Genomic DNA, 16,018 nt, shown 5'->3' on the forward strand with positions numbered 1-16,018 from the left:
GAGAGAGAGGAAAAGTGTACAAATGAGAGCGATTTGGGAGTTTGGGAATTGTCCAAACCCCCAAATCGCGTTCTGTTGTACACACTTACACATGCATAGAGAGAGAGAGAGAGAGAGAGTTAAAGAGGGAGGGAGGGAGGGAGGGAGGGAGTTAGTGAGTTTTAATTATGTGTGTGTGTGTGTGTGAGTGAGAGAGAGAGAGAGAGAGAGAGAGAGAGAGAGAGAGAGAGAGAGAGAGAGAGAGAGAGAGAGAGAAAGAGAGAGAGAGAGCATGTGCATAATGTTGTGCATGCATGTACACAGACTTGTTATATGTGTGTCCATGTAGAGAGAGAGAGAGAGAGAGAGAGAGAGAGAGCAAGTGCATGCATAAATGATGGTGTGCATGCATGCATGTATGATCGTGTGCATGCACATACACACACCTGTTATGTGTATTTTTTATTAAAAAGCATATTTGGATTCTTTGTAGAGAGAGAGAGAGAGGTAGCAGAGAGAGAGAGAGAGAGAGAGAGAGAGAGAGAGAGAGAGAGAGTGTGCAAGTGCATGATTGTCTGCATGCATCAATGATGGTGTTTATGCATGCATGTACCGTACACTTGTTTCGTACACTTGTTATGTGTATTTTTAAATAAAAAGCGTATTTGGATTCTTGTAGTAGTTGAAAACTTAAAAAGTTCATCAAAGAAGAGAAGTCTATAGGAAGAAACTTCGCAGTATCAAGGGGAGAAGAGTGTGAGCAACAAAGAGAGAATGTCTTTGGTCAATAAGACAATTTCGTTCAAGGGCAAAATGTTGGAGGAGAAGCCGCAAGCCCGTAGATCTTTTACTTTTTGAGTTTCTTGAAAAGTGCAATGCCCAAGAGGATTTCTCTCTCTTTTATGAGATGTGGAACAAAGACATAGATTATGTTGGCTTGTTGGAAATTCATAGAGACTTTTTAGAGAAAGAGCTGGCAGAGTTTCAAAAGATCACAGGCGAGGGGAAAACAATTATAGATTCAGATAAATCTTGCGTGCATGTTAAGGATCTTATTCTAGATAAGAAACTTAGGATCCCTGTGAATAGAAGGTTTGATATTCTTCCCCAATACTATAAAGCAATTAAAAAAATTTATCCTGGAAGATGCAAAAATATGAAGGATTTCCTCGTTTTTGCTGTGTTTCTTCATCTCTGCTATGAACATGATGAGGAGAGTCCGGATGAGCCTGAAGAAAATCCCGATGAGGAATTGAGTATTGAACAAAAAGAAATCAACATTGAAGAGGCTCATGAATTGGAAGAGAAAGATATAAACCTTGAGGAAGAGAGCCAGGAGGCAGTAGCGCTAGATCTTCTAGCATTGAAATCGGTAACTTTTCAAGGAGCAGTGCTACTGAAGGAATGGACTTTGAAACATATGCCCCAGCCATACCTGTGCATCCCTCTTTTACTATTCAAGGTCAAGAATATTATTTTCTCTCAGATATACAATCCATATTTAATCTTAGAGAAGATAATTATGCCCTTGCCTTGATTGCATAAGCTTGTACCTTGGACAAGGATGTAAGGATCGAGGATGATGAGTTGATGGTACTACAGGATACATTTGACCATAAGGAAGCACTGTCAGTGTGCTTTAAAAAAGTCTTAGATGAAGAGCATGAAAAGGACATGGATGACCCATGCATGATAGTACTTTTTCTAATGCAGCAATAGCTTTTTTTCTATGGTTTTCTTGTTGTAGCTTCCAAGCAAATCCAATCTACAAGAAAACCAACTTTTTGATGGTTCTACATAAAGCATGCAATGTGCAAATATGTACATTGCACAAAGGAAGATCAAGGACTGCTTTGAAATATGGCTCTATCTTATCCCTATTCGGCGCTCTTCTCCACCATTTAGAATCCATCACATGGGATGGATTCTTGCAGTAAAGGCATGGGGATTTTGAATTACCTCCTTTGCTTATGTTGAACATGCACTTGAGGGTTTTTAGGTCCCCATATTCCATATGCCAATCAACTTGAAAGTCTCCCTTGCCTTCGACATGAAGTTGACATCCTTGAACTAGGTTTTTTATAAACTGTAGGTATTTCTGTATGATAAAACACCCAAAATAGAGTTTGGTGGTCCTCTATCTTTACCTGCAATTGAAAAAATAGCCTCTATTTAAGTTCAACATCAACTAAATATAGTCAAGATTAAAGCTCAACATAAATAAAAAATCATGCTTACCTCAAATGCACCTAACCACCATATGTGCTTCTCTGATTGTACACTAAAATTCTTTGGGTCTACTTTTGTTATTGATTTATCAAGTGCCCTATTCATAAGCATGATACTCACCCTTTCAATCTTCCTCTCCTTAACAATTTCACATTCATAAAGCTTAAGAACAAATATGAGCCCTGTCCCTGACACTCTTCAAATGTGATCCCATAGAATTCAACCATTTGTCTTTGTAATTGCTCAAGATCAACAAAAATGTTATTCTATGGATTATACATAGTGGTACCCTTACTACCTTCAAAAGCATCCTCAATATGGAACCAATGTCCAATAAATTCATCTACGTGTTGATTAAGCAAGGCTCTCAAATTCCACACTTCTGCAGGATTTGGAAGAAGGACATGCTTGATCCTCTGATCCTTAAAAGTTGATGATACTGCCTTGAAAATGGACGAATAACCATTCCTACTCCACTCTCATCAAGTGCCTCCTGAATTAAGTTTACATCAACTTTGTTGCTTTCAATGAATTGTTGCACCACATTGCGTTTAATTGTTTTGAAGTTTTTTTCCTCAATCATCTCTTTCACAATACTACTTGAAAATAGACCTTTCATTTGTTTCATAGGAAGAGCATTTGGATCAACATTCTCTTTCTGGAGCTCCAAAATTTTCCAACAAGCACCACGCAAAAATAAGAGCTTTGCTAAAAGAAGACTTAACATAGTCACATTCCTATGACAAAAAAACCTTACCTTGCTAAAAGAAGACTTAACATAGTCACATTCCTATGCCTAAAAAAATCCTTACCTTGCTTTTTGGACTTGCTTTTTGCACCCTCCACTTACCGGTTTCAATTCCCCAATGTTGCGAGGTTTTCTTTTGATAATCTTACCTCCCATTGGGGTTGCTTTCGACCTTGCCTTATGTAATTTCTCTTTTGTCTTCAAATGTTCTTCAATTTCATTTTGTAACTGCTCTTCCAATCTACAACTTTTCATTATTTGTTGCATTTTTGTGTTCACCTCTTGCTCATATAAAGACTTATACATGCATGCACCTTGAGACTGAGCTGTGATATATCCATGCATACCTTTCATTCTGTCACCCAAAAACTTTAGCAATGTTGTTGGAAATGAGAATGGCGGAGTAGAGTTTTGAAGTATATAGTTTGGATAAATCTTCCCATCACACCATAAGTCGATATGTTATAAACCTTCCTTTCTCATGTTTTCTCTTTGCACGTTGCCTACCTATTGTCGCTTTGGTAGAAACACATATTATTCTGCTAAATTAATATGAAGATGGTGTTGTTGTCTATTGTTAGCTTGTTCCAAAGTGTTGTTGCTTCACACTTCTATTTTGAGAGTACAGTTTCTCCATCGCTTTGCAGTTTCATTACGTTTTCTTAAAGCAAGGAGTTGATGATGGCGGTAGTCTTGAGAAAATTTGAAAAACAATGCTATGGCGAGATTACTTATGGTTTTCTGATAGAGAAGCTAAGCAGATCATAGAGGTGGCTAGAAAATGATTGAGAGAAAGACGTGGCTTGTAGGAGAATTGAATACAAAAGCTCGTGGGATATAAGTATTGAATATAGAGGAGTATCTTTATTCTTCTATCCTCTGACATGTTTATAGGACTTTTGAATATTTTATTGAGTATCTTATTATTTCCTCATATTTCGAACGCATAGAAAGGGAAGAAATTTTAAATTTCCCTCAGGACCCCAAAATGAGCTCCCTTTTTTCCTAATGCTTCGCATGCTCCTCTTGCATCTTGGATGTCTGGCCTAGTAAACCATGCATGTTCATTATGGCACCAAGTATTTTGAGCATGGATGCTCTGGTGGGCCAATCATGCACTTTTCTGATCAAGTTCTTTAGCCAGGTGCGTTGCGTGTACCACAAGCAAAGATATATGTCCACGCCAAATACAGGCCTACCATACAATGTGTGCAATGTTATTGTCAATGGCCTTTGATAAGTGTCATGTATATAATACCACTGGGTCATTCATTTGAACATACCTCAAAGCATCTACCTTGGTGAGAGCATCATCCACATTGAAGGAATTGGGCTCCCAAGACTTGTTGTGATCTAAAATATGATCTCGGAAAGCCGTCAACCAACTTTCAATATCCACCTTTGTAGCAGAGGAAGTGATTACCCATGCAATGGGAACACCATTTGATGCTTCTCAAATACCATCATGATAAAGATGGAACACCATTCTGATGCTTCTCAAATACCATCATGCCATGAAAGATCATGGATAAGACACCCATTACCTTGAGCACATCAACAAGGAATTAGACTAATACATACCTGAAGACATACCTGAAGTCAAGAAAAGTACCTTGTATTAATTCATGCCAAACTTAGCATCCATTGCGTGGATAAGGTCACCATTCCCATACATGTTCAACATTTCAACCTACCATCTTGTTTGGATGCCCAATATAAATGGCCTTGTGTTCAGTATATCCTACTCGCTATAGATGAACATGTGTTTCGCATTCAGTGTGGCCCAAATCCTCATGCTAATAGCATCATCATTGTGAAGCTGGAAAGTAGTCAAGTCCAGCTTCTTTGCAATATTCAATATGTCTGAATCATCAAGGAAGCATCTCGTCAAATTGGCGCACTCGGATTCTATTGGACACACTGGCTGAAAGTCTCTGATGTGTTGATCCCACACCTTCTATGGAGTGAAACCCTTAGCCATCATCGTGAGCACCCATCTTTTCATTTTCCATGAAAGACATGGAGCAAATGACACATCTGCTCTAGAGATGCCATCATAACCTAACCCATGGGCTATGTGTCCAGTTTTGTCCATATTGTGCTCCATCTGCATGTACGTGATCGATGCCACATCCTGAAACATATACAACTAGCATATTGAGAAGTGGCATGTGCATCCATGGAGCATCCATGGAAGTGGGTGCCTCATGGCCTACTTCCCTTACTGGTTTTAGGTCTAGGTTTGCTGCAGCCATAACATTATGAGATTCGTAACCTTGATAATCCTTAGGACCAAAGCTACAATAGTAATTGTAAAAGAGTTACACTATTACTAACATGTTTATAACACATAATTTGGACATTACATGCACAGAGGGAGATGGAGGTGTGGAAATCATTACATGGTCTCGGTTATCCAACTTCGTTCCAAGGGATTCATCATGCTTCTAGGATTCCTCTTGTGATGAGAGACTTTCTTGAACATCGTGGAATATTTAGATCGGTTGCCTTCACCTACGAGAAAATCTTGCACCCTAATGAATGGAACATGCGCCCGCCTTAACATGCCTTGTGCTCATGGGTCTATCATAGAAACCCACTGCAGGCTGTCATGGTCAAAAGGTCCATCAAGAGGGTTTTGCACATAAAGGCGCCCAAGAGCAACTTGATGATGAAGTCTAGAGGTCCTTGTGAAGATTGGTCTTCCTATTCTAAAATCATGGGAGAAGTGTTCTCTTCTCCAAGCTTGTCTATAACAGGTCGCTTGCCTTTGTTTTTAGATGTCTTGGGTGCAGATGAATTGGTGGCGAGAATAGTAGGTGTATGGAAAGCTATTGGACTAATGAAGTAAGTTTCAGCAAACAACATCTTTGTAGTTGAGACCCTATACATTATGGATGTGGAGATATCTTGAAATTCTCTCTTCTCTCTCTCTCTCTCTCTCTCTCTCTCTCTCTCTCTCTCTCTCTCTCTCTCTCTCTCTCTCTCTCTCTGTGTCTCCTCTGTGTCCTCCACCATTGCATCTATGAGGATGCCCTTACAATGGATATAATCAATATATGAGCAAAGAAATGTTCAATTTTAAACCAAAAGCTGTGCACCTTGACTTCCGCTTCGAGATTGAGTTGTCAAATTACCTAAAGAAAATCACAACATTGTGTAAGATACAAGACAAAAAACCATTATAACCACTGATGCATGATAGAATTGAGCCATAGCGTATAAATTTTAGAGTTCTTGCATAAAATCTTTATAACATTAAGAGTCTTTAATATCACATCAATCATTTACACATTATAATTATAGCAAATGAGAGAGCCAAAGTTTCATTCATGTAATAACAATGTCAACATCCTTCATTGAGATTATACGTGATTCATTAATCATCAGAACTCTCCTTGTCATAAATGGAGACATCTTTTTGTTTAAGGAGAGTGCATATCTCATCCTTCTTGATCTCTACCTAGGCCTCCATCCCGCACATTCTTTTCGGTATGCCCGCATCCCATTTCCGGATTTTCTCCTCAATCCTTGCATTTATCCAAGGCTCCATCTCCAAATGCTTTCATTGTAGCCTCCCTAGCCTTGCGTCATGCTTGGTGATGAGCATTGTCATACCTAAGCTCGAGATTTAGTGATCGTTTTAGCAAGCGATCCTGATGCTGACGATTGACCATGTGCCCTCGAGAATGCCCACCCTTAGGAATGGGTCCTCTTTGGAGTGGTGGCATGGGACACAGACCATGCTCATTTTGCCTATGATTATTAAAAGCATGCCTACCACAAACCTCATCATGCTTCTTCGTACACTTTCGCATTAGGCACAAATACCAATGCTTGTGTGTGTGCTCGCCACGATGCACCCTAAATTCTTTGGTTTTAAGAAGCACCTGTGCAAATACACAAAGGATTCAATTAGTTATAAGTATAAAGGAGTATCTTGGCTACACAAGTGAAGCCTTGGCTTTTGTTCCATGTGAGTGAAGAGCGAAGCATCCTCATGTCTATCGACTTCTCCTATAGGTCGCTTACCCTTAGTTTGGTACTTCTTAGGTGCAAGCAAGGATGTAGCAAGGAGTGCCGATGAAGAGGAAGCCATATGGAGAATGCAAGTACACTCTGCAAAAACGACAATGAACCACATTCAATAATGCATGGTATGATTCTTCAAAAGAAATGAAAATATGCTACTTAAAGTCAAGGGATATCACTCAAAGATAGATGCAAGCCTATACGAAAGAAATTCAAAATTAATCTTGCATCCTATAATAATATACACCTAAGGTGACTTTAACTATACACTTGGATATAGAAAAAATAATAAGCGGATTCATCTAAGGTCACATAAAAAGTGAAATAGAAGATGGGGCTAGCTAATGGAGCACCTAGGGTCTCCATGCTCATAGTATTGAAGGAAGACCATAATCCCAGTCTCTGTGCTAGTAATCCCACTGAGCTAGGATCATTGTGAATGTAAACCTGATCTCTGTGAGAGTAATCTCACACGCATAGTCTAAATTAGCACTAAGTTAATTGTCCTAGCCTAAGGATGTTATAAACCCCATAGAGATCACCATGGGAACTACGAGCAACTTTTGCAAGGGACTCCAACTTGGTCGCGACGGCCTTTCCTAAAACCCACGTCTATAGCCAAGCAAAGGGCTATTGAGGATGACACCTCTTGACCGTGTGTTTCAAGAAATCCAAGGCCTTAGATAGTATTGAATGAGGAAGATGAGCAAGCCTCCAACTATTGCAAGGCCATTGATTCCACTCGGTACAGCCCTAGGGGCACTAGCTCCATCGCTATCAACTCCCTCGCTAGCTGAAGGAATATTGCCATCCGCCTCGACGGGCTCGTTGAAGAAGCCTAGATATGGCATCAAGCACTCCAATGACAGCTTGAAACCGAGAGCTACCATGATGGGAGCTTCCAACCTGAGCCCTACAATGGTGGGAGGTGGCAATCTGAGCCAGAGAGGGAGTTGTGAGATTAGGAATATCGATTGTCTTCTTCTTTATGAAACGTCAACGCTAAGCATGGAGAGTTCAACGCCATCACTGAATGAGGTAGCTGCAAGCAACAAGTAGCAAGAAAAATTTGGTGAGCCATCTCCATGGCCAAACGCGTGAGCCACCCCACTCGGTACATGATGACCTGGACACAGTCACATTCACAAACATGCAACATACATGCACTCTCCTCGTCTACCTCTAGCCTCCCAATGGATAGATACGACATAAAACGAGCAAAACTAACCTAGAGGCGTAGCCCAAGCTCGTTCACAGACGATGGCACAGCCCAAACTCGTTCACATGTGTTAGCGCAAAACGTATGTTATGCTGTAGATGCAGAACGAAGTACCTAGAGGTGAACAACGACGAGGATGAGGGTTTGACAGGCCAAGTTGGAGAATAATGCTTGAGGCGGTGAGCATTGATTTCAACCGACATTCCATGCAAATTCGAAATTGAGCACAGATGGCCATACGCATGAATGGTGTCCATGGATCACCGGTTTCATCCATTAGGTTTCAATGCGTAAGATGGCGATGTTGGAAGGGTCCCGCAATCACAAGATCACTTGCACATAGGGTCCATCTTCCTATGTGTAGAAGACGACAGGGTGGATACCCGTAGATATATCCTTAGGCTCTTCTTGCAATTTGGAAAAAAAATATCTTTTGAATCAATTAAATTTGTCTATTGATGATTCCTTTCTTTCGATGCATGTTCTCGATGCGAGCAAACATTGGGAGTCAACAAACAAGATGACTAAATTATAAATTATTAGCTCTTATAAGCATATCCTTTTTAACATGTAGGTGTTCCCAAAAGGCAAATCACATCTTTTTGTATCACCATATGAATACGCTACCCCTGACATTTGCAAGGATCATCGGGTCCTAATGGAGCTTGTGTCGTGGCTCATTACTCATTCAAACGAATGTAAAGTAGCTTGCAATTGCTCTACCACCTGTAAAGTAGCTTGCAATTGCTCTACCACCTACTAAGACCATCCCCTCCGCAATACTAGTTTGTTGGAGTGGAGTGACTCTTAGACAAAAGTGAAAGGAGAGAGGAAGACACTTGAGAATCCATATGTCAAATTAAAAAATAATAAAAAAATACAAGAGTGTGTATAAACTGTTAGGTCATGAGGCTTGTGAATTTCCAGAAACGCAAGCAACACTTGCAACGTAAAATTTTAAGCGATGGGGCTTGTGGATTGCCAAGGCAGCGTTCTAGAGAAAACAAAAAAGCTCAATTGGCAATTGAATTGACAAATTTCAAATTCCAACTTTGAATATAACTAACGCTGGTTTCCTGGATGCAACAATCCTGGATGGTCAGATCAGGCTCTCTTTTCCGGCTGCATCATGCAAAAAATATGATGATAGCTCGAAAAGATTTCGACGTTAATGACAAGGAATGGCAATACAATACACGTTTATAAGCGCCGGTCAATCTGAGAGTGAGAGGATGAGACCAAGAATGAATTACTGCTGGCCATTGAATCCGCATCATCGAAGCCGGAAGGATCTTTGGCCTCATACACCGGTAGATCGCGCCGGTAAAGTCCTATGCCGCCCGCATTAGCCAGCGTCTGGATTTCAAACAGATCAGAGCTGGAATCACTGTCGTAGGATTCTTCGTTTGGCGTATGCGTTACCTTCAACGGTGAGCTTAACACGGATCTTAACGGTAAGCTCTGTGAGCTGCTGCCATGTTGACGGTTGTGGAAGTTCCGGCTGCTTTGATGATCCGATCCGGCAGAATTCTTGTTGTCGTAGTCGTAAAGTTGCGAATTCTGGCGGCTTGAAACCGCTAGCCGGTGATCCTCCACCACCCTCAGCAATCTCTCCGCCAACTCGATGTCTTGATCTTGTTCTTCGTCAGAATTGTGTGATCGTCTTCGTTCCCTCTCTTCTATAATCTTCGCCACCTCTCCCATTCTGGTCATCTGCCTCGCATTCCCGTTCGCCGCACCATTCTCCCCGTTCAGCCATCGTCGCTGATCCGGCTGCTGCAGTTGACGAGCAGAATTACGATCTCGCTGATCAAAACTCGAAGGCGCGGTGCTGGACGACGATCCCGAACTTTCTCTGTTGTTGATGCCATTGGGCGCTGGTATCAGGCCGCGTAGCTGTGCTACTGCTTGGCGTTGCTGTGCTGCTACAACGGCTTCTTCCTCTTCGTCTTCTCGCTTCGCCTGGACATGGTGCCCCCTGCTGTCCGCATTTTCCTTCTCCGTGAGGTGCACCTTGAGCTTCCGACTGAGAAACGGCAACTTGAAAGCGTGCGTCGCGGACGATCCGTTGCGCCTGGCCGCTCCCATGGACTTACTCCGCACGGGCTGCAGCGCGTCGTCATGCAAGCTGGACGCAGAGGCGGTGGACGAGACGGAGGGGGAGGCATGCAAGGTGGTGGTGGCGGCGTGACGGCGAGGGCTATAGTGGGGGTGGAGGGGGGAGGCGGCGGAATACAAGAGGGAGTGGTAAGGGCGAGAGGAGGTAGGGGGGGAAGAGGTGGCGGAATTGGAATTGGCGGGGGTGGAAGAGGAGGCGAGGTAGTCATGGCGGACGAAGTAGCGAGGGTCATGGTGGTGGAGGAGGAATTTGAGTTCAGGGGTGCGGCTACCGGCGGAGCGGGAGGAAGGCGGGGAAGGGCGGGGGGAGGGGTCGGGGGCGGAGCGGGAGGGGGAAACTGGCGAGGCGGCGGCGGCGGAGGGACGGAGGGAAGAGGCGGCGCCGGAAGACGAAAGAGCTCTCAAGAATAGCCGTCCACGGGAGCGGGGCGACGGCGGCTTGCCGTTCGGGGGGAGGTGGAGCGCATGGGAGAAGGCCGGCGGCGGCGCCGCCACCGCCGGATTGGCGAGATGGAGAATAGGGCTGGGGGGCGATCTCCTCGCCGGCGGCGCATGGGCTGCGGCGGAAATCTTGAACTTCGCCAGAAAGCTCGCCAGCCTGCTGCCGGGCGACGCCGGCTGCGGCTTCGTACCGTGACGCGGCTTCCGCCCCCCCGCCACCGCCTCCGCCTCGCTCACACTCATACTGCTTCCGGTCGACGTCCTGGGCGACGTAAACTCGCTCCCTTCCGTGGCCCTCCGCCGCCACCCGCCGCCCTTCCTCGCCACCTCCACCAACGGACTCAACGGCAGCTCTCCCGCTACTTCGTCCTCCTCCGCCACCCCCCAGCCCCTCTGCGCCGCCGGCCCGAAATACTTCTCCGCATCGAACACCCCTATCTCTTCGCTCCTCTTCCCTCCTCCTCTCCCTCCCGCCTCTTCCTCCTCCCACCCCGCCTCCTGCACCCTCGCCGCCCTCCCTGGCCTCACCAGTAGCTTCCCCCTTCCCCCTGCCGCCTCGGCCCTCCCTCCACCCCCCCCTTGCCTCTTCGCCACCGGCCCCTTCTGCCCTGCGCCCCTCTCATCATCCCCCGCCCTTGCAAACAGTTGCCTCCCCCCTCCTTTCATCTTCTTCACATCAGTTCCCGCTCCGCGATCGCCCTCCTTTGGTTCGCCATCCTCATCCTCGCCGCCTTCCAATCCTCCCCCCTTGTATCGATCGCTCTCTTCGCCCTCAATATGCCTCAAAGCATCGACGACGGACACCGTCGTGACGCTGCTGGCGTCCCAAGACTCGTCCCCCCGACCCTCTTTGTTTTCCTGCAACTGAGTAACTCTCTTCCTCGGCAATGCTGGACGTCGTGTTTGCAAGTCGACAGCCGGGGACGACTTCCAACTCTGTCTGTGTTCCGAAGTGGGAGAGTCACTTGACTTGCGTGGGAGGGCAATGCTTACCTTGTAACGATAGTTCAGAGGCAAAGCGTCTCTCTCGGGACTTTTTAAAGGAAACTCTTGGAACGACTGATCTATGAAGACCGCAACCGTGGCCATTCGCGGCAGCTAGATTGCGAAAGATCACGATTGCTCGAAGATAGCCAGTTGGAAAACCAGCTAGACAATCATCGAATTCTGAACACACTCACGGTCTCGCAAGCTTTTATCGATCTGAGTATGACACAAGGCTACACAGAACGTCTCGCAATTCCTACCAGGAGTTATTTTATCCCTGGTGCAGCGAGAGGCTTTCAACTAGCAACCGCAGCCTGAGAGAAGTGTGGGAAAAGCGTAAAATCTTTCGCTCAATGTTGCACCCAGGCCAACGGCACCTGTAGTGTCTCTACGTCCCGCACTATCGCTGCCCCGGCGCCGACGTACCCAGGTCCCAGACTACCAACTCTGCTTGGCACAAGGAGAGGTACGCCTTAATGGGCAGCTAGAATAAAGGCAAACCAATCCTGTCGTTGGACAAGACGCTGCTTGCACCACCAGTGGAGGGGCCAGCGCCAATGCGCCATATTTTTTCTATAGCGCCGCGAGCTCGTGGCCAGTTGTTAGGCCTGCAGGCTGCAAGACACACGCCCTAACAAGGAATGAAATGCACATTGCACGCAGGTTCACGTTCGCCAGGGCCCGATCACAGACCGGGGTGCGTGCGTGGAACGGTGGGGCGGCTGGGCACTGGGCAGTGGGGACTCGGGAGTCGGGACGAGCAGGCCTCCAGGCTGTAGTCCTCGATCGAGGTCTACCCTAGTCCCGACAATCCGGCTATCTGACGATAGTGCGAAGACCCATTTGTCAATGACCTGAGAGCTTCATGAAGTCTCTTCAATCTTGACACTTTTCCTAAAAATAATAGCTCAAACTTCAAATGGCACTCGGCCCCGACTCCCGAGTTGGCCGCACTCCTGTGTAAGTATGACGACACCATTGATGTTTAAACATCGTATAATACTTCTGATCGAACTCTGAGACATGACCACCATATGCTCATTTTACTCATTGCTCCAAACTCCAGTGCTCCACGGTCCACCTCGTATGTGAGCACTATCGCCGTAACTGCTTGCTGAGAAGCATTAACTAAAAGAGTCCCAGAGTCCCGATTGAGGGAGTCATTGAGGATGCATGAGGAACGAACTTCGAAGTCTTGCGACTCCCGAGGATTGCGAGGCCATGTCCAGAAGTCGTTTAGTGAACGGCATTTTGACACGACGTCGGACTGTATGTTCTGTGGACAATCAAGTGTATCTGCCCTGCCCCTGGGGCGGAGTCAAGAGTCAAGACAATGTTGTGAATCGTCGAATCTGCGATACTCGAGCAAGGAAAGCTTTTGTGTTTCTCAACCATAAATCCGAGGAGCCCTCAAAATGTGAGTAAAGCTTTCATTGTTTTGTTTAAACTTTAAACACCAAACCTCAATCAAAAAGTGAAGGATTTCACATTTCAATGTCTTACGTCGAGCAATTCTCATCCTATGTTGGTAGCGATTGAGTTGAAAGTATGTAACGGCCAATCACAGAAGGACGTCCATGTGAATCAGGCTCCATGACTGTGAGAAGCCTGTTTGCAGCCTGCGCTGCCTGCCTGTTCAAGCCTGAAAAGTCCAATATGGAAAATACGGCATGTCATCAACTAGCAAGTAGACAATTGACGTTGTCTGGCTACTTTGAAACGACCTCGCAATGATGCGGCACAGTGAAATCGAAGTGACTCGAGAGCACTGAGCAGTGAGAAGATGAATGATGAATCAGCAACCCGCTGGGCTTACCGAAGACGGCCATGAGCCTCAATATATAATAAGATTGCGAACGTGCGGAGTGTGCCCTCCGTCGATAGCTCGAAAACGATGAAGGAAAGACGACACTGGACAGAATGAAATGGCGAGGCATTGGACAAATCGAAAGGAGGAGGTAGCGAAATTGGGAAATGGATTGGAATGGCGATGAATTGAAGTTTGCAAAGCAACCATTAGTAAACTATGCACACTCCAGGCAACGTCGATGCCCATGCACGTCTACGTAGGGTAGAAAATTTTCCACACCTCAAATTTAACGAATTTTGATTTTATTGTAAAAATTCACTTTTTGTCGTCACACAAATGATTGCCATGTGCCGGGTAGCTCCTTCAGATTGCCACGTCGGCGAGAAGTGGGCCCCCATGCTGGGATCAATGGGGGCTGCTTTTAATGCGGTGCACATGCCAATCTCAATTTCCCATTTTAATTCCTCTCTAAAGAATTAGAAAATTATAGTGTAAGAATTTGTTGGAGGTAAGAAACTCTGTTGTGGAATATATGAGAATACCTCTTTCAATAAAAAAAATTATAGTGTAGAGTAAAGGTACGAATAGAAACACGAAGAGACACTTTTCTTGCCTGCCTCCTTATTAGTACTCCTGCATTATCCCTCCTCCTTGTAAGGAAGGATACCCTTCCTTAGGCCTCGTACACACACCCACTAGAGCACCCCCCATGGGAGAGAGAGGTGGGCAATGTGTGGTTACACGATGAGGCGACACGTTATCTTGAAATGAAGAAGCATAGATTGCAACCAACAACTTTTCGACTGGTGAGTGTAGGGTTAAAACCCCCTTTTTCAATGCATATTATGGATGGACGAGGAAGGAGAGCCCAAGATCATCGGCATCCCCTTCTTGTGAATCAATCAAAATTACACACATGATGGCCACATCAAGGCACACCCTTTTTGCCCACAGTTGGGCAGTTTGTTTGTTGCCACTCCACCAACCCCTATTAGGGCTCCATCAATGATCTCCAAAGATAGAAGGAGGGTGGGGCCAGGGGTGACTAAGGAGACCAAATTGGTAGATTCTTTCCTCCACTTTTTTGTAAATTGAAACTTGTGAGTCCCTTATACCATTTAGCATAGACAGTGAAGATCTACTTTTCCACGGGCCATAGGCTATACCCTCACATTAGGGGTACTTATAATCAAGGCGACCGTCTATAAATGTGGCTAAGTTAGCATTGATCATCGAGCTTGCTTGCTTTCTCCTCCTCCTCAACCAATCGAAGTTATTGTAAATGCTAATAGTAGATATTTAGGCTCATTTCATGCTTTTAGAACTATATTCCAATCAATTAGCCTTTGTTTTGCTTTCCCAGTATGAAATCTCAAGTTTGAGATGCACATGCCCAAGGAGCATGCCTATATCCATGAAGGCTAAACCCAAGAAGCCCACCAAGTTATGGAAAATAGGGTGACCACCACTTGCAAGAAGTTGTCACCACTACGCTCATTTCAAATCAAGGATTCAAAAGCACCTTTACTTACATTCAATTCTTGGTTGTATAAAAAACAATAAAAATTGCTAGTGGATACTATGGAGCCTACCTACAAGTGGACATGCACATGCTTAGCCTGAGCTTAGCCTATCCAGTATCATGAGGTACTTTAGGTCACACTACATCAAATCAAGATCTCTCTCTCTCTCTCTCTCTCTCTCTCTCTCTCTCTCTCTCTCTCTCTCTCTTTCTCTCCATACTTACATACATAGATTGATTTACATGCATATGCATCCACTACATATGCAAGCACTTACTTAGGATAGGTGTGTGAGTGTGTACATTGCATATGTACTATTATGAGCACAAATACCATGTTGCATATGTGCATCTGCATACCCATGCACACACAAGTTAATTGTGTATATTTGAGTGTGTCATAATTTGCCTATTTCCTCAAGCAATATAGGATGCATTAGCATTCTTTATAACACATGTAATCATATTGGGCATATATAGGCTTGTCTAGGCACATGGGACATATACAATTTGAGTGTGATATTTTTAATTAAATATTTTGGTCATATTTTGACCCTTTATCTAGGCAAGTGTAAATTGTATAGGCAATCTACCTATTTTCTTGGAAATATATAGCATGTTGGCGATTTGAGGTACATTTGACAATATGTGGGAAAATTTGGCTTTATATTCCTCTCAAAAATTGCCTTGAAGATATTCCGTCCATTTAAAGTCCTTTCAAGACCTGAAGGTAATCCATCCACTTATTACATGTGCAAATTCTAATGGCTCCTCCGAATTATAAAATTCCTAACTTCTATTTTAGTAAGTATCTACAACTCAAATCTATTGCAATAGCTCCCTAATTTCCTACATAAAATTCCTATCACTAAATCTATGCCCCCCTCCCTGAGGTTCACCTCTCATACTTCACCTCCCCTATTTAATTAATTA

The 16,018-nt window shown here is 44.4% G+C and overlaps 1 protein-coding gene across 1 annotated transcript; it reads right to left on the reverse strand.

Annotated features, from left to right (window-relative positions):
- Positions 1-9,281: 9,281 nt before the first annotated feature.
- Positions 9,282-11,855, reverse strand: LOC147902925 (uncharacterized). The gene is made up of 3 exons (XM_087373967.1): positions 11,361-11,855; positions 10,636-11,159; positions 9,282-10,413 (listed from the first exon to the last, which is right to left on the reverse strand). Exons 1-3 carry the CDS (start codon positions 11,853-11,855, stop codon positions 9,408-9,410), a joined length of 2,025 nt encoding a protein of 674 aa, XP_087230093.1. The 3' UTR covers positions 9,282-9,407.
- Positions 11,856-16,018: the final 4,163 nt, after the last annotated feature.

This window comes from Dipteris shenzhenensis, chromosome 4, assembly GCF_047967505.1.
Source record: "Dipteris shenzhenensis isolate YYH24624 ecotype China chromosome 4, Dip_SZ_1.0, whole genome shotgun sequence".
NCBI lineage: Eukaryota > Viridiplantae > Streptophyta > Polypodiopsida > Gleicheniales > Dipteridaceae > Dipteris > Dipteris shenzhenensis.

Coding starts and splice junctions, on each gene's coding strand:
- LOC147902925 (XM_087373967.1), bottom strand. CDS start 11,855: ATGGCCACGGTTGCGGTCTTCATAGATCAGTCGTTCCAAGAGTTTCCT. Junction 11,160..11,360: donor GCGCAGGGCAGAAGGGGCCG/GTGGCGAAGAGG, acceptor CCGGCGGCGCAG/AGGGGCTGGGGGGTGGCGGA. Junction 10,414..10,635: donor TCCCGCTCCGCCCCCGACCC/CTCCCCCCGCCC, acceptor CCTCCACCCCCA/CTATAGCCCTCGCCGTCACG.